The 25,634-nt window shown below is 48.3% G+C and overlaps 3 protein-coding genes across 4 annotated transcripts in view; 2 read left to right on the top strand and 1 right to left on the bottom strand.

Annotated features, from left to right (window-relative positions):
- Positions 1 to 9,742, bottom strand: part of LOC125741844 (GRB2-related adapter protein-like) — a 12,528-nt gene extending 2,786 nt beyond the window's left edge. The window contains exons 1-4 of one of the 2 annotated variants that reach the window (XM_049013264.1): positions 9,411 to 9,742; positions 9,044 to 9,141; positions 8,783 to 8,902; positions 569 to 737 (exon numbers count right to left, since the gene is read on the bottom strand). In XM_049013264.1, coding sequence (XP_048869221.1) covers positions 569 to 737; positions 8,783 to 8,902; positions 9,044 to 9,141; positions 9,411 to 9,488 — 465 coding nt within the window. In that variant the 5' untranslated portion in view covers positions 9,489 to 9,742. Of the gene's footprint in view, positions 1 to 568; positions 741 to 8,782; positions 8,903 to 9,043; positions 9,142 to 9,410 lie in introns of both variants that reach the window. The other variant, XM_049013263.1, reaches the window with a different exon arrangement.
- On the top strand, positions 9,555 to 25,634 carry LOC125741841 (transmembrane protein 94-like). The gene is made up of 20 exons (XM_049013258.1): positions 9,555 to 9,681; positions 13,264 to 13,387; positions 14,365 to 14,568; positions 14,643 to 14,794; positions 14,886 to 14,983; positions 15,444 to 15,530; positions 18,992 to 19,179; positions 19,644 to 19,773; positions 20,356 to 20,453; positions 20,689 to 20,788; positions 20,864 to 20,972; positions 21,078 to 21,264; positions 21,365 to 21,442; positions 21,709 to 21,794; positions 22,554 to 22,635; positions 22,736 to 22,884; positions 22,977 to 23,074; positions 23,416 to 23,509; positions 24,627 to 24,783; positions 25,268 to 25,634. The coding sequence occupies exons 1-20, from the start codon at positions 9,677 to 9,679 to the stop codon at positions 25,307 to 25,309; spliced, it is 2,268 nt and encodes a 755-aa protein (XP_048869215.1). The 5' UTR covers positions 9,555 to 9,676; the 3' UTR covers positions 25,310 to 25,634.
- LOC125741843 (transmembrane protein 94-like) lies at positions 16,034 to 17,570 on the top strand. The gene has a single exon (XM_049013262.1). The coding sequence runs from the start codon at positions 16,059 to 16,061 to the stop codon at positions 16,755 to 16,757; it is 699 nt and encodes a 232-aa protein (XP_048869219.1). The 5' UTR covers positions 16,034 to 16,058; the 3' UTR covers positions 16,758 to 17,570.

Genomic DNA, 25,634 nt, shown 5'->3' with positions numbered 1-25,634 from the left:
AATGCATAACAGAATGTACAGGGTGCAGTAACTAAGAGGTTAGGTGGATTTTATCATGACATCGTGTGCTGATAAGAGTAGATTCTGTGATTATAAGCATGTTGACTGAACAGTGTTATCAGTCTGCACAAAGTGAAAATCTTCTCCGGAAACAGCCTGTGATGTGCCCATTCCAAGGAGTGTGAATGTGCTCCATGCAAGTGATACCCCATGCAAATGTGCCATCATATGAGAGGTACCCTATGACAGTGTGCTCCATGCGATAGTTAGTGTGCCCTGTGTGAGAGTTACCCTGTGTGTGTGCCTTGTGTGAGCGTTACCCCATTCGAGTGGGCCCCGTGTCAGAGTTACCCCATTCGAGTGGGCCCCGTGTGAGAGTTACCCCATTCGAGTGGGCCCCGTGTGAGAGTTACCCCATTCGAGTGGGCCCCGTGTGAGAGTTACCCCATTCGAGTGGGCCCCGTGTGAGAGTTACCCCATGCGAGTGGGCCCCGTGTGAGAGTTACCCCATTCGAGTGGGCCCCGTGTGAGAGTTACCCCATTCGAGTGGGCCCCGTGTGAGAGTTACCCCGTGCGAGCGCTCCCTGTCCCGCAGGAAGACCGTCCTCTCCTTGGCGATACTGTTGGTTTTGTAGAAGTCCACCAGCTCGTTGAGAGAGTCGAAGGGCTCGTCCCACACGTAGTACATCCCAGCGCGGTTTTTCAGCACTTTGAAGTGCTGTACATGGTTCCCATAGCTACTGGAAGGAGAAGAAAACACAATGTAAGGACCCACAAATGCGTTATGATTAACCAGACAGGTCGCCAAAGGCGTTTTCCTCCTAAGGGACGCAAAAGCCCGGAAAGCTTTTCAAACAGGTTGCCATGGCTATGCTGCCCTCCCCCCCGCTGAAAATGGCTCTGGACGCGTCGGAGGTCGGAATGGATTCTGGCAAGCTCTTTACACACATGACCCTTGCTTATTTACCTCAAGTGTAGGATGTGAGTCAGCACTGCTAATGAGTTTCAGCACCATCCCAGCACGTAAACAAGCTGTTGTCCTCTCAGTGGACGTGCCCCGTGACGGACTGTCCCACCCGTCATTCTGCTGCAGGCATCTCAGCAACAGTGCTGAATACAGAGCTTGTAATCCAGCTTTTATAATTCCAAATGCCACAGGAACACAGAAAGCGACCGCACCCAGGCCAAACCGGGAATGATGCAAGATGGCCGCCTGACAAGTTTACAAACGGGTCGCAGGTCCCCGTTTTTCTGTTACAGTATGACGACAGCAGACATGAGGTCATTTCGCTGATGCTATTAATTAGGCTAACATGCACAAATGCCTGACTGGGCACAGCAATCTCTGGCCTGTTGCCCATAAATGCAAACCTGACAATAGTCTGTAGCAAGGTCATTGTAGTTAACGAAAACTAAAACTACAAGAAAACATTTATAGGAACTGAAATAAGATACAAAAATAAAATGGAAAAATCTACAACTAAACAAAAAAACTATACATTTTGCTTCAGAAACTAATTTAATTAAAGTAATGATTTGTTTGTCTTTAATTACCATTAATAATATCTTCCACGTTCGCCTATTTTGAGGATGTTAGTACAGTGTATTCATACAGGATTCAAAGGCACATATAATAATATATAAAACTAAATATAAATAAAATTTTAAAATAAAAACAAAAAACTGGATTTCTAATGAAAATTGAAAAATCAAAAATAAAAAAAAATTAAAAAATAAAAATTATAATAACACTGGTCAGTAGACAGATTTGTTCCATATTTCACAGACTTTTTCAAGAAACCACATCCTGCCCTGCAACCTGGAGTCACACACTGCATTTCAGGCCCTGCGTCTTAAAAAAAAGATCAGGAGGAGATGCAACGTGACACGCAGCGATTAACCAAGACACCTTACAATTTTTGACAGCTCTGAAGTCCAAATAGGCCGATTGACAATTACGTTATTTGCAAATGACATATTTCCCTGCTGATGTTTTTTTTTTTGTAAAAATAACTACAGTACACAATGATCTTCGAATCCGTCATGGTAATCGTTGGACACGAAACTAGTCTTTTTCGATTCCTTGGAGAGTTTGAGAAGTTTCCCCGAACAGAAAAGTCCTCTGTGCCATGCTGTAAAGCTACGCTGCCCCCCTGCTGAGTCTGAGAGGCAACATCTCAGTCGCACAGCGTCGTGCCTCGGGGTGGGGGCTCACAAAGATCTTACACGCTGAGCGTTTACTTGTGAATAAACTGAAACAGGAGCGCGGCCCCCTAGGGGAGACCGAAGCAACTGCGCAAAACAGAAAGCTAAGGATAAATAAAAACAAGCCATGCCCAGACACGGAACCTGTCAAGCAGCCGACAGAAGGACTGATGGGAATGATCGCGAAATCATTACAAGAAAAAGGGGTTTTACGGGAAGAGTGATTAAAGATGGATGAGTGTGAAAAAGTAAAAAAAAAAAAAAAAGCAAGAGAGACTGTTGTTTTGGTTTAGTTGGTTGTTTTGGATGGTTTGGGGAAGCAACAAAAAAGAAAAGATTGGCGTTTGACTAATGTTTAGTTGACTTAAAAAAAAATGACCATGTTAAAAGGAAATAGCTGGTGCCCTGCAATGTGATATTACAGGTGGGGGGATTTTATTTCTGACTTCACTTAAAAGATGAACTGAGATGAAGACACAGATGCCAAGATATCCCTCTAAGCACCTTAGATAAAGCTAAATAACGTTATTTACCGTCACTCTTCCCGGGACCATCTGTGAGTGCACTTTGTCCCCAAACTCTTTCTTGTGGGTTCAGTCTGCACCTTTGCAAGGCTGATGTACAGTTTAAAAACGTTTTCTGGAAATTACACAAAAATACCCCTCCAAAGGGAAATGTAATCACACGTATGGTTTACGGGCACACGGATATAAATATCAGCTGAGGAAGCCCTGCCTGCGGTGATGCCTTTGTCCCCGTCACACGAATATGTGATACGATACCTGTCACCTGAATGCGCCCAGAGTTACTGGTTTCCGGAAGAATCTGAGGAATGGAGGGAGGGTGTCGCAGTGCTGCCCAAAGTGTGGTTTGGCTCAGTGCTCTGGACTCACTGCCCCCCCCTATACATGCTCAAACACGCACAGGAGTGACTGTTGGTTCGGGTTTTCTGTTCTTTGACATCCTGACAGCACATCAAGCCAAGATACAGCCAGCAGTGATGCTAAAGACGACTGACAGACATACCATCCATCAGTTTTCTGTACCTGCCTGTCGCACGGGATCCAGAACCTATAACAGAGGCTACTGGCTTAAGGCAGGGAACCACCCAGGATGGGGCTCCAACCCATCGCAGGGCACACTCACGCACCATTCACACCTACCTCCTGGCAATTTGGTAACTCCAATTCACTTTATTGTGTTTTCTGATGTGGGATAGACCAGAGTAGCTGACACAAGGGAGAGCATGCAAACTGCACACACACAGAACCAGGGCAGAGACTCAAATCCACAACAGCGCCAAAACCGCTGGAGCACCCCTTTGATAGATATTCTCAGACAGCTAAACCCAAGGCCTAAACTCAGGAGGAAAAGGCAGTGTGGGTCAGGGGTGGCTGTTACTTTTTCCCAGATTGGCTGTGTTTTGAGTGTAACAAAGGAGAATTCTTTTTCACTATGAGATTGAACTTTTATCTCATGAACTACATGCCAGTTCCCCTCCACAGTATTTTGCAAGCCAAATGCTAGATCGGTTGATCAGATCAAAACGCAAAACTCACCGATTTAGAAGGCCTATTAGTGCTCTGCAGTTCTGAGGTAACCCTTGCAGCACCAGGTGATGACACGTACCTCCAGCATCAATTTGCGGGGATTGATTCACAGGCGGATTAAATCCGCCGCCTCGTCTTTTCACACGGCGAGTGACGCCGCAGATGTAAACTGCATTTGGAAGAACAACGCGGCTTCCTGGCGCGTATCAGACACCAGCAGGTTCCTATACGGATAAGACCTCGTCGTGGGAGGCAGATAACGGGGCCAAATGGTGCCAACTGTTGAGGATAAAAGCTTCTGAGGATGCGGCAAAATGAAATGTACAGACAGGCAGCACTTCCTCATACGCATGGGACCCATGTGTTAAATGCAGGGATACCATCTTTTTGACTACATTTGTTAAAAAAAGTCCAGTTGGATGTTTTTTTTAATAACTGCTCTGGATGATTAATAATATTAATTTGTTCTTGTTATTAATAAAAATACAATTATCCTGACACTTAGAACAAACAAGCAACTCCGATTTCGCACCACTAAATCCTGCTTGTTAAATAAAAACGCATCGCAAATTACAAATGACAAGGAATTACTTCAGGAAACGCGGCATTTCCCACGTTAGAGGCATGCGCAGCCTGCAAGAATAAGTGCATGTTTTATAAGTGGACGGCAGTCGGCCATGAAAAACTGAACAACTGAAAGTGCCCAAAAATATTCCAGTTGCTGTGTTTGTGCGCGTCGAGTGTATTCAGGAGTTAATGTTGCCGTGTCGTTTTTATGACCGTCGCCCCACCCGTTTTCAACAATGCAAACATGTCATACGATCGCAAGCACATTCATAAGCAATCAGTTACATATGGGGAAGGATTTGCCGGGGCTGCCTAATGTGGAGGGATTAAGTCTCCGTGGGAGCTACGAGTTATTCTGGGGAGCTCCACGGAGGCTCCACGGAGCTTGCAGGACCCTGACTTGTGTACATGAGTGATGGAAACCAACACTGCGCAGCCTGGAACAAAGTATAAGTCCGAGATCTCGGGAGAAGTATAATGTTCAGAAGAGTTTCTAAAGCAGGGGTGGTTGGTCTTCTCCAGAAAGGTCTTTTGTGTGTGCAGGTTTTTGCTGCAAGAGGACTGCCCTGCTGCGAAAAAACAGTATAGACTAACATAGCTAGTTACCAGCATAATGCATGCTGGTTATACCAGCATATGTTGTATTTTAGTACTGGTAGACCAGCATCATATGCATGGTGTACCAGCCACACCAACACAAACCAGCACTAGACCAGCATGGAAAAAATCCTGATCTATACTGTTTCATTCAACTGGGTGACTGGCTGAAGAGTCCTCACACCTGGGTTTGACAGCTGACCTAAAGGTTACCCCGAAGGCCTGCATGCACACCGGTCTTTTGCGGATGACAGGCTGTTGTAAATCATCGTTAGAGAACAACAAAACGTAATTCCTTCTTTCCACGTGGCAATCTTGCATTGTATCGCAGTCATTAAAAGCATTCGTCTGTGGGCTACGTCCCCCCACTCTTTTCCTGGTGCAGTCGTTTGCACATATATCAGGCTTGGGCTTAAAATCCGTTGGCATTCAGCTGATCAGCCTGCAACTCTCATTACCGCTGACCTATATTCCCCCCCTTTCAAGATCAGCGGGATGCCCGGGGGAGCGCGAACGAGAGGCTCCCCGGAATGTAAATCGCGCAGGAAGATTTGCAGCACACACCGGCCGTCTGGTAACATCTTCCTCTGCCCGTGGGCGCCTCCCTGCCTTTCCTACCCATCCCTCTGCTCACCACACCTGAAAATATCCGTCATGGGCGCGGTTTTTTGGCTTACAACACCTGAGGGCACAAGCCTGTTTAGACAGCACCACCCACACACACATAACTTACAGCTTTGAGCAAAAATCGGAATAAGAAATGACTTGATAAAAATAGGGTATATAGTCTTCATTTTTTGATTTTGCTGTTTTTTTTTCTCTAGTGTCCTAATCCGCAAGAAAAACAACAAATATGATACTACAGTATTACGGAAAAATACAGTTATGAGTGTCATACTGCCATCTTCTGGCTGATATCTGTATTACAGTTGCGGCCAATATCCCGATGAATAGAGTCACATCATTCATCTCAGATGAGACTAAACAAGACAAATAGCTGGCTTGGAGTTCACAGCTGATAAATTAAGACGTATATTTGTTTGGACATACTGATCTAATCACAAATGCCGTCGTGTCGTGTTTTCAATCTTTAAAATGATCGGTAAATTTTGAGATTTAACATGATCAGGCATGTAGGTGTCCCTCGATCTCATCCTGCTACATCATCCCCCCAAAACCCCCCACAGACACATGGTAAACGGAGTAAGACTGAATCAAGCACAAAATGACGGATAAGCTAAGGCACAGCTGTCCGGGCCATTTCCCCGAAATGCATAGGGAATTTTTGGCAGTAAAGTCACACAGCCATCTGAGCAGCACAGGATGGTTGTGCAACCATTTCTTTATCATAGATTACTTAGTGATTGTTTATTTAGCAGATGTGTTATCATCAGGTGTGTCAGTGGACATCTGTGCGGAAACGGGAAGGCGGGGGCAAGGTTTGCGCCTGCAGGGTGACTCATTTTACCCCAATTGCCCTTCTTTACCGTTTGCATGAATGGTCGTATTTATTTGCGACGTGACCATCACGTCTGAGAAAATGCCCTAACAGCTAAGTGGAAAAGGCGGTTTTATCCTCCATTCCACGTGTACTCTGTTCGTGACAGAACTGATCCCTCACTCCCTGTTCCTCTAACTCATATTTATCTTAAAAACGGAACGACAACCCCCCCACCGGCGTCCTTCTGCCTTAAGCCCTTCTTACAAGCTGCTGTAATATTATCACAATGGCATTCCCTGTCACTTACGGAGGCTACGAGAAATTTAGTGCACTGCATATTTCCCGTTTATGAGATGGGCAACTTCCCTTTTTACAAACGTTTTTCTAGCAGCTTAGTATATGCAGTAATAATGTATCTTTATTTCATTTCAGACAAAATGTAAGCATAAGTCTTTATGTTGATGTGTCAGCAAAGGACTTTCTGTATAGCATAAAAGCCCATAAAATTACTGAACGCTGCACATTTCCCCCGCAACATCAGATATCAAAATGACCTTTTTTAATATTGTATTGTGAGGAAAGCTATACACAGGCGAGTGAGATGGTGTATTCAAAGGAATGGTGTCCTGCCAAGACATAAATATTATAATCCCCAGGAGATGTTTTACGAGAATCGTGCAAAAAGAGCTATGCGATGCGTTTGTTTTTAAACCCATCTGCTTCGGGATGATTCATGCTGCATTGGTTGTCTCATTAACATTTAAATACGGTTAGCATCATAAACCTCGGAAAGGCTAACAGCTGGCCCATTTTGTAGAACAAGCATCGTAAGAGCAATTAATGTGGTGTATCTCAAATGTACGTACTTACGAGCATAATTTGCGTACTTTTGTTTTCTATTTGTAACCGTTTTTGCTCTACGCCACGGAGTGTATAATAATTTAGATGATTCTTTATGATGGATTTTTAAATTTGATGTATTGTTTTATAAATAATATGCATATTATACAATGTGAACAATTGAGGAAGAATAAAATACTATCAGTGGACACCATTATAAACCGAATTTAATCTGTTCAATGAGTGTCCACCACAACTCAGGACTGTTCAGCTATATTGTTGAGGATCAAAATGAACATGTCTGTAGTTGTGAAAAATATATATACTATTGTAACACAATGCCTCACCTCTGCTATTATCAAAGATCTACAAATTTATTTCTGACAGAATGTAAGAAGATGCAACTTTTGCATCATGCTGGTCAATTGTTTCACAAGACTGTTTTCCATCTGAGCTCCATGAGACTGACTTGTCTTCCTCTGAGTTCCATTAGACTGACCTGTTTTACTGTCTGACCTCCATAAGGCTGACGTGTCTTCCTGCATGAGCTTTATAAGACTTACGTGTCTTCCTGTCTAACCCCCATAAGGTTGACGTGTCTTCCTGTCTGACCTCCATAAGACTGATGTGTCTTCCTGCATAAGCTCTATGACTGACCTGTCTTCCTGTCTGACCTCCATAAGGCTGACGTGTCTTCCTGCATGAGCTCTATAAGACTTACGTGTCTTCCTGTCTAACCCCCATAAGGTTGACGTGTCTTCCTGTCTGACCTCCATAAGACTGATGTGTCTTCCTGCATAAGCTCTATAAAACTGACATGTCTTCCTGTCTGACCTCCATAAGGCTGACGTGTCTTCCTGCATGAGCTCTATAAGACTGACGTGTCTTCCTGTCTAACCTCCATAAAGTTGATGTGTCTTCCTGTCTAACCTCCATAAAGTTGACGTGTCTTCCTGTCTGACCTCTATAAGACTGACATGTCTTCCTGTCTGACCTCCATAAAGTTGACGTGTCTTCCTGTCTGACCTCTATAAGACTGACATGTCTTCCTGTCTGACCTCCATAAGGTTGATGTGTCTTCCTTTGGAAACTTCATAAGACTGTGTCTTTTTGTTTGAGTGATCAGTACTTCAGAATTCAGCAGGTGTGTTTTCTAAAAGCCAGCTAAGCTATTTCAAATGTCCTTGTGAAAATCAATTCTCACTGTCTCTTAACCCTAATTGCTAAAACCAGGAAAATGTAAAATAAAGTACAGAATGAAAGGATTTGAGATGCTGGATGAAGCTGGTGACAGGAGACTCTGACACAGCCTTTAGTGAGCCTTGTAGCGTGATCCTCTTTTTTCCAATTAGAGTTCAAGCCATTTTTTAATTGGCAAATGTGTGCAGTGGATGTCGCTCCCTAAGAATAGAAATGCCGGAATGACGTGAAACAAGAGAATCGTTAAAAACCAGAAGCGCCCTGTTCTCTCACACTTTCCCTGCTTGCTTGTCTCCCCTACTGGGGATCCGAAGGACCATGCACCAGAGTGGAGCGGGAAGTGAAACCCGTGGGTTTTTCTGCGGCTCTGTGGGCGTCTTACCTGACCGACAGCGAGAATTCCCCAGGCGCGCTCTCGCTCTCCCTGACCAGGAAGGCCCCGCACTCGCGATGCTGTAGGCGCCCCTCTGCCACCTGCCTGGAGATCCGTCCCGCAAACCACCTGAGAATGAGTTCCCGGCTACAGTTAACCTCCCTGCCGATGAAATCGTCTCGGCCGCGACGCTGACACGTAGCGGTGCCAAGTCGCGACCTATTTAAACGCATAAAAGCAGTGAGGCTCTGCTAACTTTGGAATACTTACATGTGTGGCCTCAGGTTGATGTAATTCTTGGGGACATACCCCCTCCTGCCATTAAGCTCTGCTGTGTACCAGTTGGGGTCATCCTCCATGTTGGTTATCTGGATTACAAAAGTCAATCTGTTTGAGTTGAAGGTCTGGCGCAGTTAGTACAGAGGCTTACAGAGGCATTTAGGACGGCAACACTCCTTCTGCGAACCTTGTAACGGTTGTTTCACTTCCCCATATAGAAATACACACTGTAGACACAGCTATGGTTCTCAGAAGATCCACACATAGCTTGGTGTGAAGTTACGAGGTGCCTGCCCTGCTTCTGAAGCTGCCGCGGTCAGAGACACGCTTCCCCACAGCGGAGCCGGGGATCTCCTACCTTCAGCACATCGCCCTTCTGGAAGCTGAGCTCATCGCTCTCGCTGGCGCGGAACGTGTAGAGAGCCAAAGCCTCCATCCTGTGGCCTCCAGAGAGGGCAGAGACGGTGGTCCGGAGCCCTCAGGCACGGCTGAGATTTGAGCCCCCGGGCTGGGTCCACGGCGGAGGGGATTCACGGCTGGCGGCAGCAGTGGCGGCACACTGTCCCCGGCAGCGAGAGAGAGGCTGTGTCACCACAGCGCGGCGGAGGAGCAGAGCTTCTGAGAATGAGGTAGGGAGCGTATTCAACACAGCGTGGCCATGTGTGACACTGAGAGGGAGAGAGAGAGAGAGAGAGAGAGTGTGCTGGCAGTGGGGGGGGGGGAGGGGGGGCAGCTGTTACTGCATTGGTCTTTATCTTAACAGTCTGTGACACAGGAAACCAGAGCAGAAGCAGGGAGGTAACAAAACAAACCAAAAGACCACGGAAAAGCGTACCCTCACTGGTGGCGCTTGGAAGAAAAATCGTACACCTCTGTCGGGGGGGGCGCACACAGCTCAGTGTTCAGTGTACATGTGTGTGTAAACCCCCCCACGCACACACATTTCTCAGCACAACGGAGTTAGAGCACGAGAGGCGACCTCTGGGAACGCAGCCTGGGGAGGAAACAGACTCTCAAGGTCCACAAGAACGTCACCGACGTTTCCGGGTTCCAGTCCAACACCCCAGGGATGTGGGCCCCCCCACTAAGTGTCCGGAATCCTCTTTAATTGTAGCGACTTTTCCTGAGTACCGCCATTTCATTCCTGACAGCATAGGCCCTCTTTAATAAATTATCCTTCATCTGCAGCGTTAAGTCCTAGGTGAATTGCAACCCTGTGGCGTGTCACAGATCTGAAATCGCCCCACTGCGCATTAGATAATGAAGCAGTCGTTTCCTTCGCGTACACTGGCCCCCCACAGCCCCCCCTCAGGCTCAAATCTGAGTGTCTATAGCTCTCCCGGTGCTGAAGGCAGCATAGTGAGCTACCCTCTTAATTAGATTAGTTAATTAAATCCCAGCTGTTGCGACGGTCACGTGTCAGGACGAGCATGAGTGCGGAGCGCCTGGCATGTTTTAGATCGTGTCTGACAGGCACTTTGATGGGTGACGGTGTGTCATTTACAGCCCGCTGCACGGTACTCATTCTTCAAACCGCCTTCTCCAGAGTGGAGCAGATATACGACTTGCTGTAGAGGACGGTTCCCACGTAATTTTCGACTGAACAGATTTTCAAACCCCTGGCATTAAGTCACAAAAACAGTCGACTCCGTTTGGTACATGGAAGGCTGCTTGTGGTTTGTTGTTGCTGAGAAGGAGTGCAAAATCAGTTCCAGTGTGTTCACAAGGCGCCCTGGTCGACTGAAAAGGGCGCCTCGCTTTGTTAAGGAGAGCAGGGTCAGTGCAGCATGTAGCCTGCACCTGACAGCTAAAAGGCCGTGTCCTCAGCATTTGGAGGGGACATTTCCCCCTCACCCGTAGTCCACCTCAGAGGCAGATGTCGGCCTAGTCTTGCTGGGCTTATTAGCTGGCCAGCCGCATCTGAGTAGGAGCACGTGTCTCGCCGGACCGGACGTCGCAGAGGCCGATGAGCCAGGAGGCAGAAGGGCAAGGGGGGGTGTGCGCTCACCTGGGCGGTCAGGAGGACGAGAAGGAAGCGCGGCGTGTCGTCACGGAGGAAAAAGCCAGGAGATCTGGCGACCACTGAAATGCTCGCTTGTGTGCAGGCAGACGTATTTATTTTAGACAGCTGTCTGGACGAAACTGCTTCCTGCCTTATTTCTGCTGTTAGTCAGGGGTTTTTTTAGATTTTATCGTAAACTAATCTTAAGCATTTTATGTAGATCGTTTGAACTTACAACATTTCATAATTATTTATGCGGTTTTTTTACTTTTTGATTGTTCAGTCTGTTTTACTATACATATACTACACATATACTCTGGCCATGAATACAGTCATAATTGCTGGCATGGCATTAAAAGTCAACAGAGCTAAGTCAGACTTGGGGCAGAAGCGTGGGGCGCTTATGACTGCCTTTGGGGTCCCGAAGTCTGAAGGCTGGGAATGTGTACATAAGCGTAATTCTCCCAGATTTATGGTTTGGTGTCTGAAATGTACGTCCTGCGATTCGAGCTGCGGGGCACAGACTTTCCGGTGTTTCGTGTTCAGAAAGTTTTCCGGGAAATCATTGGGAAAAAATGTTCGAGGTGTATCTGATCTGTGCTTCTCTGGTGCAGAGATAGTGCTTGAAAGCTAAGATCCCCTGATAAGGGAAGCATATAACAATTAAAAAAGAGACTGGTTAGCTAGCAAAGGTGACTGGATTGTCTCAGTGGAGAGAAGAAGGCACCCGACAGGTAATGTGTGACAGTAACTGTGCTGCATGAAATTCCCCCCCGGTGGCCAGCCTTCAGATGCAGAGTGTTTGTTAGCGGCACATTTTGTTCCGGCCGGGTGCAAGACTCCCCGTGTGCTTTCTGTTGAGCCAGTGGGGAACTTCTCAGGACGCTATATTTGGCCTCCAGGGGCACGAGCGGCAGCCACGGGGTTTGACGTCCACGCAGGCCCTCAGCAGACTGCACGCTCAGCTCCATGGTGTCCTCAAGGACTTCAGAAGGAGGAGGAAGGAGGAGGATGACTGGCAGGCAAGGCTGAGGGGGATGCGATCGCATTGGCGTCCCTCTGCAGTGACGTGTGCATGCTGTGTGCCATCCCACAGGCTTCCTGCATCCCTCCGTCCGCTGGTCCAGCCTGCACTGGCCCGGTGTCATGCTTACTCTGCTGTGTGCTCTGGCTCTGCTGGGCTGCCACGCTGCCAGCCCCCCCTCCCCCCCCCACAGGTATATCCTCCGGCCAGACGCCTCACTTTCAGGCTTACGCAGGAGCTTTGCGTGGCAGGGTGCCGTCGGACGGTAGCCCGAATGCACGGCATGGTCATTCAAGCACCATGTGTCCGTGCGAAGCCCATCGCCATGGCGTCCAGCGAGGGCCCACTGTCACGTCCGGAGCCTCACACACCTGCTCAGAATCTCTGTGAACGGCTTTCCTGGACCCTGTGCTATATCTGTGCTCGCTGTTTTGACAGAGACGCGTTCGTACGGATGTCTATTGTTTTAAGAGTTCGAAGAACAAAAGGTATCGCTTCCTTCCTGTAATAACATTTTAGCGGTCAGAGAAATTTAGTCTTTCAGTTTAACTATTAAAATGGCAAAAGTCGCTGATATAAATACCAAAAAATGACACAAACAGCAGTTGGGAAAGAGGATTTGTAAGAGACATGTGGTTTTTGTGATGATTGTAGTCAGTGATTATGAGCTGATGGAATGAATCTGAAATGAAAGCAGGACAATGGCTCCCCACTGCCCTGTTTGTCTCAAAAAAAAAAACATATTCATGAGTCCACCCCCCCCCCATCGATCCGTTATGCAGAAATGTATGTACAGGCTATACAGTTCTAACGCTAACCAATAACCCTAAACCCTAACTCGAGCCTTAATACTAACCGTATCCGTAACCTTACCATAAATTTACTTTGAACACTACGCCCCAAAACCAGTCCTAGTGCTAACCCCAATGCTAATGCTAAAGAGCAAAATATAGAGGAACTGGAGATGGTCAAACAGCGTAAGCAACATATTTGAGTAATTGGGTTATATTGAGTTTATATTTAATTGTGACATTTCCTGAGGGTCACATTTATTTTCTTTACTTTTGTTAGCATGTGTTGGTAGATAAGGTTTAGCCAGTTGCACTGGTTGTGGGAATCAGACGTTACACCCCTGCTCTCTGGTCTCATATTTTCCCCCAAATCTCTCCAAACTGTCTTCTCCAGAGACAGGACGACCCTCGCTGGTGGCTGTGCTCTTCTGCTCCCCCTAGTGGTGGGGGGTGGGAGCCATGGCTGCGGCGTGAGGAGGTGTCCCGCAGGCTGCAGGCCGTGTTACATCACATGGAAGGTAGGCCTCATCTACAGGCCAGGCCCATCCCCGGCTTTGGGCCTACTTGGGGTCTCTCTAGGTTACACCGCTGTTGTTTTCTAAGAAGTATTACTGAAAGTAGGATAAAATAAAGGAGGCATATATGAAAACACTGGATTTAAAAACTTTTCTAAACTTTACTTAAAAAAATGACTTGGTGATGACTAATTTCAACACATACACAGGATGTGATATAATCTAAACAAATGCTGCCTCCCCTTCAAGTTGTGAGGTTAATGGCGGAACGAAAGTCTAAAAAGTCATATTTATATAGCATGTTAGAAATTCCCTTCCTTCATGATCAGTAATTTCACTCTGGCTCATTATTGTTATGAGAATTTTTAGGACACCTGCAGTCTAACAGGAAATATCACAGCGTCACTCCTAAGAATGGTTTCAGGGAGCGTTTAAACTCCACGTCAGTGCTGGGATAGTGCCTCTTAATACTGAAAATCATCACTTCAGAAACTATATATTTTTAATGAAGAGAGATTATTGGACGTGGCTTTGATGATTTACTGCTGCAAGTGACAAAGAGAGATTCGTGATATCTCTGCATCCTCACATAATGCAAGCTGTTAGCAATAATTAAATTGAATTTGCACTTTATTAGACAATAAGCATAAGAAATTAGTGTCGTGTAAAATATGATATGGCTTAAATGCTACAACGAGCTGTTTAGGTAGCTCTTCTGTAACTGCGATGGGTCTTTGTTAATTATTTACTAATGGAGCATTTTTATAAAAATTAATATATAAGATTATTATTGGGTCAAATTCCTTCATGCTTCCTTGGCTACGGATAAAAAATATATATGATATAACTGCGTTTGCATTCGCTTATAATGAAATTTCACTACCGTTTATTGTGTGATTCTTTAAGGACCGATTTATGAATAAGCCTGTGATGTAGTGAAACGCTTTATGACATCTGGACGTCTGATTGTGCCTTTGCAGTTGCAGAAATGCTGCGATGTTTGCAGTCCTGCTGCGCTTGAGGGTTACGCGGACCTGTTCGCCCAGCCCTCCCCTGCCGTCCCGCTGCAGTGGACCTACCGCGACGGCCGTCTGGTCAACCTGCCCGTCAGCCTACTGGTGGAGGGCGACATCATCGCTCTCAGGCCTGGCGCGGCGGCACCCGCGGAGCTGAGGGGTGTCCAGGTGGGGGCGCTGTAGCTGCAAGGCGAGAGCGAAAGCCAAGGCACATTCTGAGGTAGTGTACTTGTCTGTGACAGGAAGCGGAGCATGTGATGCTGTCCCGCAACGACGTCTTTAGCCGGCTGTCTGCGCCCCCCTGCCCGCCGGGCAGTAGTAGGCCCCGCCCCCGCAATCTCCTCAGACCGCAGCTCTTCCGGGTGATCAGGACGCCGGCCGTGGACAGCATTCAGTGGGTGTGGCCCGGACTAACCCCCCCCCCCCCCCCCCCCGGTGATTCATGTGCCTTCTGATCTTTTCTTGGTGACCCTCTGCCCCCACAGGCGCTGCCTAGAGCTGGGGCAGAGGCGGCCCGTCACCGTGTTGGACAACGAGCGCTACGCCTCTCCTGCTGGAGAGGGCCGGGGCGCCACTTGTGCTGGTGAGGTCATTTCCTGTCTCAAAATATGATATATAGGTAGGTGGGATTGCAACCGATATTTAATAAAAATGAGGGGTGGGTGGGCTAAGCCACTGTGCCTGTGATCAGAAGGTTGTTGGTTCAAGTCCTAGTCTCAGCAGAATAGTCACATGTCTGATGTGCCCTTGATCAAGACCCTTATGCTCCCCAGATAAATGGCTCACCTTGCACTAAGGCCCCAGGGTTTACTCTCACCTGTATATGTGTCTATCTCAAAGGAGAGCAAGATGTGAAGATTTCCAATGTACTTGTGCAAAAGGCAAATAAAGCACCATTTAATTTTTTAGTTCATTTTATGGTGTGAAGCTTTAACTATAGTAACTTTGCTGTATTGTAAGACGAATGGTTATAATCAAGGAGGACGACTTTCTGGCCATGGAGGGGCGGGTGCCCATTAAAATCTGTGCCTGTTCTCACGTAGGTGGCGCTGCTGGTGCTGAACTCAGCTCGGTATTTTTTCAGTGCCCCAGGTGTGGCACCGTGGCCTGTCACTCTTCTGCAGTTACCGGTGAGTCACGCTCCTGTCACACACGTGCGGGGGAGGGGACAGATGCTGTAGCGGTTTTCCGCAGGAAGCTGCAAGCTGCATGCAAACGCCGCTCGTGCGCGATTAGCCGGCAGCGAGCTAGACGCTTGCGTGTGATTAGCCAACTGTGAGACAGCCGCTCGCATGCGATTAGCCAGCGGTGAGCTAGCCACTTGCACGTGATTGGCCGGCTGAGAGGTAGCCCTTTGCACATGATTGGCCAGCTGTAAGCTAGCCGGTCATATCCAAATAGCTGGAGCTGAGCCAGCCCTGCACTGACTCCTCGTCCCTGAACGCAGGTGAACGGAGTTCTGCCCCTGCTGCCTCTACTCTTCCCCCTGCTCTGGCTCCAGGTCAGCTTGTACGGGGAAGCATGTGTCCTCAGTCAGCTTGGGGCCCAGCCACAGAGCTGGTTGGTACGTCACCTCCGCGATCCGCTCCTGACACTGACCCCAGCGATGTGTGACGTGTCTCACGGTCTCCTGACATGGAGGTCGTCTATTTTAGGAGATGTGGAGGGTGATCTGCAGCAGGTTCCTGGCATTGTCGCTGGGCAGCTTCCCCGGCCTCTGCCACACGGCCAGCCTCCTCCACAGCCTGGGCTCCGTGACGGTGAGCCTTCAGCACTCCCAATGTGGTTCATCTCCGTCATCCCGGCCTTATGCCCCGTGCACCGAGCCGCCCCCTTCCGCACGGGTTTATGTGTGCATGTGTGCGCTCAGGTTCTGTGCTGTGTGGACAAACAAGGGGTTCTGTCATGGCCCAGCCCAAACCCGGAGAAGGTCCTCTTCTTCAGCCGGTCTGCTGGTAACTGGGCTGGGGAGAAGCAAAGTGAATCAGACCCTCAAAATGCTTCCAGGAGGTAAATCCTGCCTGACGAGTTTATATTCAGAAGTTTCTCCTGTAGAGTTACCCCCCCGGTCCTTTCCCGTTTCACAGAGCTTGCTGGCAGTGTTGAGCCTGTCCCCAGGTGGGGGCACAGACACCCACGTTCAGTTCGACGATCTGCACTGGCAGCTGCACAGCTGCTCGCTGGGTCTGGGTGCCCAGCTGGCATCGTGCGACCCGGACACTGCGGCCACACTGTGCCACCTGACCGATCACCTGACCCACGTGGCCCTGCTGAAGAGCGGCCCGCGTAGCCAGCCTGTGTGCCCACCGTGGGGGCTGTACGAGTTGGCAAGGATTCTGGGTAACTGGTGTCTCTGAAGTCAGCTTCCATTCAGGATTAGACAGGCTACAGCCGCATGACTCATGTGTTGATAGAATGACACGCCTTGTCGGTTTCTAGCTTTTTTCTGGAGATTTTATTTTACAGACTGATGACTCAGAAGTTATACATGGCTTTGCATGTGTCCGTTATAGCTTAATTTCTCAGGTTCTTTACTTTTGAGTTTAAATCTGCATGACGATCACATTAACCCAGGAAACAGGGAGTGCCATTTGCACACACACATTTAATAAATGCAGAGCTGTTTTACTTAAGAGAATAAAGGAGAGATCATAAAGTAAGATGATTTTGTTGTTCCTTAAACGTATAAAAAGCTCTCAGGCTGGAGAGCTGACAGGTGTATCCTGGTGATTAGATACTTCATTACCCCTGAGCTGTACTGATGAACAAATTCGGTCAAAAGATGGTTACTGCCTGATTCGAACCGAACTCCTGCCCAATCCCTTCAGGTTGAAACTAACCCCGAGCAAAGATCCCGAATCCTATTGACTCAGAAGAGCGAGCATTATCAGTGTGAGAGTGACCAATTGACATGCTGATCCCCTAAACCTCCCAGGCTCCAGGGGGTGCCAGACTTTTGTGACAGTCTGAGGCCAATGCCATCAACGACTCTCAGTCAGCTTCACTGTGCCTGCGTCTTTCCGGCAGGGTTTCGGCCTTCCGTCAAAGAGTTCTTCCAGCGCCGCATGAGCGTAGCTGCCTACGCTCTGCCTGCCGCCCCCTGTACCCAGAATCCCGCCCCCTGGCAGCAGCAGCCCGTATGCAAGAGGAGGCTCCCCTTCTCCCACATCATCAGCCTGCTGGTCCATGACCAAAGCTCAGGTCTGACCTGGACGGACTCCCGCTCAGGCTTATTTTTCCATTTGCTGTACATGAGTCAGATGTGTGGGATAATTTCACCGAAGGCTGTGGAAGTAACCAGAACTTTACACTTCACCGGATTCCCTGAAGTGGAGCACCGCCAGACACACTTCCCCCTGTTGTTCTTCAACTATAACATCTTAGTGTAACAAAGAGAGTGCTGGGAGAGGCACAGCAAGTGCAGCATTGTACTGCCAATGCAAAGGTCATGAGTTCAAAGCCCATGCACATCTCATAAATTAAAACCCTTCCATTTACTGTAAGTGTCAGTGAAATGAGGAAATGTAATCCAGAGGCCAGTAGTGGGTTTTGTGCACAAGATCATTTAGTGACGGTCCTCATCTACACCATATGTAGGTCAGTAGCCTGAGGTTTTGTACTAAACACTGCCTGTTGTGGTTTTGGTCTGTGGTGCATCACTACTGGTAAATGCATTTTCTCACCAGGAGGGCTGCAGTTGTTCTCCTGTGGTTCTGCTGATGTTATCTTGGAAGTGAGCACTGAATTCTGGAATGGGGGAGGATCTCCAGCTCCTCACGGATTCCGACAGGTCGACTCTCCTGCTCTTTCATCCTGCGGTCTGAGCTGTCCCCTCCTCCCCCAGCAAATCAGGTCATGCTATATCTGATTGTGTATCTTCAGGAAGAAGGTGCTGGACTTTTATAGAAGATCATGTATGTCAGGTCACTGCCTGGTGCTCTCATTCAAACCCATCATCCAGCCCAACGACCTGGAGATAGACAGGAAGTGCGTCGAGCTGCCACGTGGACCTTGGCCCGACTCAAGCATGATGGGTATGAGGCCAGCTGGAACCTGTCTGAGCCAGCGGGGTTTCTCCGGATGCGATGGGCATGCTTGCTCTGCTAAGTGGGGGAACAATTGTTCACTGGGTGCTGGGGAAAAAATCCATGCCTTGCCCTTCCAAATTCACACCTAGGGCCTTGCAGTTGCAGGTGATGAAATTTAAGCAGCCTCCAAATATCATACCCATCATGCACTGCAGCTGTTAGCAAATTCCACACTTGTCTTTTGCTTTTTTCATTAAATGCACACCTCGACAACATAGTTCGACTACAAAACATTCTAAACTATTAGATTTAGCATTGTTTTAAGTACTGTACAAAATAATTATTGTGTTATGACTCCCACCATAATGAGATTGTATACATATAAATGACAGATATAAAAGCACTCACAACATGATATGGTAAGTTTGCCATTAGTGTCTTAATCACAAAGGTTTTGTGTACATCGATGGGTGGCCCAGGCCTCTGCTCTGACCACCATGACTCTGCTGTCATTGGCCGATTCCCACCATTCGCACAGAATATACACACTCGTCACACTTCAGGGGACGAGGACGAAGAGGAGCCATCAGGTCCAGGAAACCCCCTACTTCCCTTGAAGGACCATATCTTCCTGGGCCTGGTGTCCTCGCAGTACCAAGCGCGGCCAGACATGGTGCGACTCATCAGCAGCTGCGAGAGAGCCTGCATCCGCTTTGTCTACTTCTCCAAAGAGGAGGAAGTGAGGAGTAAGGTAGGAGTCGCTCTGTTTGCGCTGCTGCCAGGGGATTTTTGTTTTTCTTGAAGAGAAATAGAAAAAGACTACTTCCTCCGTAGCTTCCTTAAGATGGGATTCAGTAAAGAAGTTTGCTGCCCCCCTATGGTCAGTTTTAAAAAAAGTTCAGTTCAGGTTTTACGTCTGTCATTCACGAAAGCAAATTGTCTTCCTGAGTTTACTGGTTGGCCTGAACTGGTTAGTTTGATCAACATCTTGGTCAGGGATGCCGTATGCCAACGGTGTTCGTCATCTTTCCAGCAATCTACACATTGCTGAATTTGCTGGTCAAGTTTGCTCCATCAAACCTCAGCGAGTCTGTGTAGAGTGGCCATCTGTGCAGGCACCATCCTGCCAGCAGCTGCATCAGGTTCCTGTTGACCTGGTGTAGGACGCGGTGTGTCGGCCCAGCTCTCAGCCCCCTCCCCCGCGGCTCGCTGCAGGTGTTTGCCGAGAGGATGGGCCTGGAGACGGGCTGGAACTGCCACATATCGCTGCAATCAGACTGCTTCCCGCAGGACACTGAAAGCCTGGAGGACCCTGGCAGGGAGGAGTGCGGGGAGCAGGGCTGCGGTGAGTCCGTAGTGAGCCTCCAGGCCCGTCCTCCTTTAGGGCTTTGAAACGCGTACGAACCAATTGGCCTGATGACCTGAATCAGCCATCAGATTGCTAAACAACTGGTGACCTGCATCTGTCCCCATTGCATTACATTCCACACTGATGTTTCCAGTACATTCCGAAATGTACATTCCAAAGCCCTTTATCAATATCATTTACTATACTGTGCTCTATTTGCATGTCAATATCCCCATTGCGCCTCATTTGTTTCTAATATATGCGCTTGTTCTTATATCGTCTTGTCCCATCTTTGACTGCATTGCTGTCTGTCCTGTTGTCCCCCCCATCACCTTTTCCCTCCCCATGACAAGACATGAAATCATAAATAATACTGTGATAGCAGCTATATTTATGATACAGCACTTGTAGGGTTATTCCACAGAATGCTGTAACTTGCTGTGAGACGGAGTCTGCAAAGCCCTGTTGTTTATTAGCCTTACAAACAATAGAGATCGTTCTTGGTTCCACCTTCTGAATGTCCCTGTCCTGCTGTTCTTGGGGTTCCCCTCTGTGCAATGTGCGCTCGTCCTTCTCCAGGGGACAGCCTCTTGGACGAGGACGTGAGGCAGGTCGACAGAGAGGCAGGACGTGCTCTGGACAGCGAGGGAGCTTGTCTGATCACGGATTTGAACAGGGTGCGAGAGGCAGCCTGCAGGTCCTGTGTCCTCTGTGCATTCACACACGGTCCCCGACAATAAGAATACAGCCCTTGTGGGAACATCCGTTCAGTGTGAAACACCTCATATTTTTCTTTTAGCAGATTTTATTTGGTTATTTTTTTGGTTTGGGGTTGCGATGTAACTGTCAATGAAAAATCCTCAGAGCGATAGGTGGGAACGACCACATGCGTGTCCCTCTGTGCATCTCCAGGCCAAGCTTCCGAAGGGCATGCAGAACATACGTCCCCACCTGGAGAACGTCGATAACGTCCCCCTACTGGTGCCCCTCTTCACCGACTGCACCCGCCAGAGTAAGGCCTATCCCAGCATGCTCCACTGTGTGTCACGTGCGCCGGCCTGACCGTTGGGGATGCCCTTCTCCACAGCCATGTGTGAGATGGTCCAGGTCATGCAGGAGTATGGAGAGGTGGTCTGCTGCCTGGGGAGCAGCCAGAACATTAACAACAACGCTGTGTTCTTGCAGAGCGATGTGAGGTAATCCTATCCCACGTTAGACGTGGCTACAGACGGGCTGGGCCTCGCCACACATGGGGGTAGTCTGGTCGTCATCGCTATGGTAATGTGACGGTGCCCCCGCAGCATAGCCCTGGAGCCCCTCCTGCCCTCCAGCTATTGGACAGCTGCCGGCCCGCCTGCCACCCAGCTTCCATGTGGTCATTTGGCCCACAGCTCCCCAGCACAGCTCTCCAGCGCCCTCTGTGGCCTTCCGTGCACCATTCACCTGGGCCCACAGGAAAACACCACCATCATCCGGCTCATAAAGCAGGTCTGGGGTCGGCTATGACCCCCCACTATCAGCCTTTGAAGAGTCATTCTTCTTCCCCGTGGCTTCATTTGGTCTCTCCGTTCTCTCTCCCCTTCTCAAGTCCCGCCACATGACAGCAGGGATCAGGAAGTGCTTTCTGCTCCTCTTACAGTGTCAGCTCTCTCTAGTCCTCCTCCAGGTGCCTTTCATTAGTACTTCTATAACATCCATCTCTCATCCATCTATTTTCCTTTGCTGCTTATCTCATACAGTGTCATAGTACTTTTTTGCAGCATCCACCCTTCCAGTCATCCATCTATTCATTTGCCATGACCCTCATAATGGGTTGCAATATACATGACATCCATCCATCCATCCATCCATCCATAAGACTGACCCATACAGGGTTGTGGTGTCCCCCCCCCCCAGCTTCTTCTCTGAATCTGAGCCTGTTTTTCCACCCAGATCCTGGCCTGTGCCTGTCAGCTGCCCCCTCCCCTGAGCACCAGTGATGTGCTCGCTCTCTCCTGCCTCTACTCTCCTCTTATCAGGTAGGAGCTGCACTCGCAGAGGCCCCCAACAGCCTGGCTGGCTTCAGATCCACATGCCAGCGGCAGGTTACATAAGCTGCCCACTGACATGCTGACACTGCCGAACCCCGGCTGCTCTGATGACTTTAATTCGCACGCAGAGACACTCTGATCTGAATCACTCACCAACATGATGGATGCCATTCAGTACGCTGCTCAAGGACACATAGTAGAACCTATAACTGGCTTGTCCAGGCCTGTAACAGGGCCATTCTGGGTACTGACCTGGAATTTCTCCAGTAAAAATATTAAGCTGTATAAACAGTTAAAATGTGAGTATCAGATGTGTCATTTTCAATATTGTTTTCAAAAGATAATCAGTATTCCTAATAAAGTCGATGTGAGGACTTCCCAATTCAAAGCCCGAGGACCTTTTATTACATGTGAATAGTATATTATTATGTGTGAATACTACCTAGGAATGACTTACTTCACGCAGACCATAGTACCACATAAATACAATAAGTGCAGCAGATGGTGATAAGCCACAATAAATAACAGAGAATAGCACTATCACAGACAACGCCATAAGCAAGCACTTAGCATTCAGACCTGTAAGAGGTGCATTGTGTCTTTCTGGGCAGCTTCAAGGTGTTAATGCTAGCAGATTCTCATTTGGGCAGTGATCCGGAAGCTTCTTTTCAAATCGTGTCATCGTCACACGACCCCTTCAGCATAACCCCTGGATATCGTTTCACACTCCAGTCTTCTGCTCCCCAGCATTTCTCTGATCTGCAGACCTACAGACGGGTCCATCATGAAGGTTCCCACTGGCAAGAATGCTCTCTTTTTGCCTAAAAAGGTAGTGCGACCTAAGAGGGGACCTGTACCCCCGAAAGAGGCCTCTAGGCCCCCAGAACGGGCACACTGGTGTGAGCTGACGTTGCGTTTCTGTCCCCCAGACCCAGAGATTCTTCATGCTGTACTTCCTGGTGAAGTTTGGCCCCACCGTGAGTGTCTGCCTGACCTGTTTCGGCCTCATGCTGCATGGGTTCTGCCTCCGCATAAACGTCGCCGACCCTTTGCGCTGCCATCTGGCCGCAGTGCTAACGTAAGCTTACTTCCATCTTGAAAAGTAACGTGTGTCCAATCGGCACCGATGCTTGTTGCCTGGAAACCGGAGTCCTTTCGCCCTTGCTACAGGAACTCCACGGACTCGTTCCCTGACTGGTTTGGGGAGCAGTCTGACGGCCTTACTCTGGCACAGAACATAACCGCTTTCTTCGTGCTGCTGTACGCCAGTGAGTACAGCAGCTCGCTACGGCTCCTGTCACGGATGTAGAATTAGAATCTGCCTCGGGCTTCCGGCAAGGGATGATCTTTAGGTGTGGAAAATGCACATAGTCCATAGGGGCGGTGCGTGGCACAGTGGGTTAGGATGCCATACCGGCGATTCAAAAGCCACTGGTTCAAATCTGACCACTGCTCAAGTAATTTCACTGTTGTGCCTTTGTGCATAACTATTGACAGTGTGAACTTCCAGTTGCTCCAGGGACAGACTGACCCTGCCTTCATTGCTTTGGAAAGAAGTATCTGCTAGGTAAGTGTAATGTGGCCCACATCCGGATGGTCTGTGTTCCAGTGTCTACGTCTGTGAGCCATGTCCACCACTGTGCCCCCGTATGGAAAAAGAGTCCCTTCAACAACAGCTACTGGTGTGCAGCTCTCACTGTCGTGTAGGTTCCTGTGATTCATATCTTTGGAGGTGTATCTAGAGAACTTTTCTCAGTTTTTATTTTTATATTATTTTCAGTTTTCATTTGAAATCCAGTTTAGTTTTAGTTAGCCTTCAGTGTCGTTGTGCTGCTATTTTATGTCCTCAAGATGGACAAAATAAGGTCCAGGTTTTAAGTGATTAATTACTTTCACTAAATAGTATACAAAATTGAAAGCTTGTTTAATGTTAGTCGTTAGTTTTGGAAGCAATGTTTTAGTCATAGTTATTTTATTTCAAAGATCCATTTTCTGTAACTGCTTGTCCACTTGTCATGGGGAGGGGGAGCATAACCTATGGGCACAGGGCAGGGAACGACCCAGGACAGCGCACACACACCAACCTATGGGCAATTTGGTAACTCCAATTAACCTCAGCATGTTTTTGGACTGTGTGTGGGGGGGGGGGGGGGGGGGGGACTGGAGTACCTGGAAGAAACCCCACAGCGACACGGGGAGAACATGCAAACTCCACACACATAGAACCCTGGCAGAGACTCAAGCCCAGGTCCCGGAAGTGTGAGGCGACAGTGCTACCCACTGCACCACCCCAGCTGTGAAAGTAACACATCTTATTTCAGTCTATGAAGATGATGTTTTAGTTTCCCTTAATGGGAATCATGGCATGTTTCTGTTAGCTATGTGACTCCTCATCATCAGCTGCTTCATTAGGAAGTTCATTAACCATGCCTCTGTGAGGAGTCTGCACACCCCCCTCTGTTACGAAGCGATCTTATGGGTCTTATGGGTGCTCAGGTTTCCATCCAGTCTGTGTCCATGCAGTGAGGCGGACTGGTATCTCTAAATTGGCCATAATGTATGACTCTGCATGTGCCCTGTGATGGACTGGCACCCTGCTCAGGGTGTCCCCTCCCTCATGCCAGGCGATAGACCAGCACCCCGTCCAGGGTGTCCCCCTGCCTCATGCCCCATGATAGACTGGCACCCTGGTCGGGGTGTCCCCCTCCCCTGTGCACTACCCTGTCTGAGATGGGCTCTAGCCTCCACCACAACCCTGCATTGGCTGTAATTCCCATGATTACTGGTTTAAATGGCAAAAATATATCTGTTGTTCTACAGATCTGTCATACATGTGAGTGCAGCTGTAGGCTTCCATGTCCTCGGGCGGGATCTGACCGCTCATGAGCGACGTCTCGAAGGCCTCATGGCTTCTGGGTCTACTCTGGCCACTCCCTCTGATCTGCATCAGCGAGGGAGCCAAGCTTCGCGAGATCAGGTGGGACATCAGTCATAAAGGCAGGAAAACAAGAAAATGTCAGCTCTTCATCTTCCCTCGATTTTTTCACATTTTCTGGTTTAGCACAAGTCAACTTTACCCAGCGCTGCTACATAGCCTTTATGGTTTTTATGGATTTGACGAACAGCAGGTAAGAGATTCCTCTCCGGTGCTGTCGGGCTGCCTGCCGCCCACCGTGCAGCGTGCGAGTGCTCGCAGCTCTCCATTGCAGCTCTCCATTGCAACTCTCTATTGCAGCTCTCCATTGCAGCTCTCTATTGCAGCTCTCCATTGCAGCTCTCCATTGCAGCTCTCTATTGCAGCTCTCTATTGCAGCTCTCCATTGCAGCTCTCCATTGCAGCTCTCCATTGCAACTCTCCATTGCAGCTCTCCATTGCAGCTCTCCATTGCAGCTCGGTGCTCTGACTGCGACTGCCAACTTCCTTAAAAAAATAAATAAAATCACTCCATCCTCTCTTGCAGAATGAGAGTGAGATATCAGGAACGACAGAAGCTGCAGTTTGACACCAAGCTTGGAATGAATTCTCCCTTCTAGAAAAACACAGAAAATGGGAAGCACATCACTGCACTACTGACTACCACCCACTTTGTGTTTTGTGAAGACTGATAAAGACCAGTAGCTACAGAAATGTTCTTCCATCCTCTGTCTACCAGCTTTGCTTTACTAATAAATACTATGAGAATGTACAGCGATATATAATATACACAGATATACAAAGCATGGTACTGATTCCAAATGTGAAACTGAGCTGGTATGTATTATAAAAATGTTCAGCGTTTTAATTTCGTAGCCGAATTTTTATGTTTTAATAAAATCTTTGTAACAGAG

This window comes from Brienomyrus brachyistius, chromosome 5 (assembly GCF_023856365.1).
Source record: "Brienomyrus brachyistius isolate T26 chromosome 5, BBRACH_0.4, whole genome shotgun sequence".
In the NCBI taxonomy this organism is placed as follows: domain Eukaryota; kingdom Metazoa; phylum Chordata; class Actinopteri; order Osteoglossiformes; family Mormyridae; genus Brienomyrus; species Brienomyrus brachyistius.
This window is presented reverse-complemented; position numbering and strand designations above follow the sequence as displayed.

What these genes read in the sequence shown, in the direction of transcription:
- LOC125741843 (XM_049013262.1), top strand. Translation starts at nt 16,059, where the DNA reads ATGTGGAGGGTGATCTGCAGCAGGTTCCTGGCATTGTCGCTGGGCAGC.
- LOC125741841 (XM_049013258.1), top strand. An exon ending in CCGGCCGTGGACAGCATTCA is followed by an intron (nt 14,795 to 14,885) that starts GTGGGTGTGGCC and finishes CTGCCCCCACAG; the next exon opens with GCGCTGCCTAGAGCTGGGGC. An exon ending in TTCTTGCAGAGCGATGTGAG is followed by an intron (nt 20,973 to 21,077) that starts GTAATCCTATCC and finishes GTGCCCCCGCAG; the next exon opens with CATAGCCCTGGAGCCCCTCC.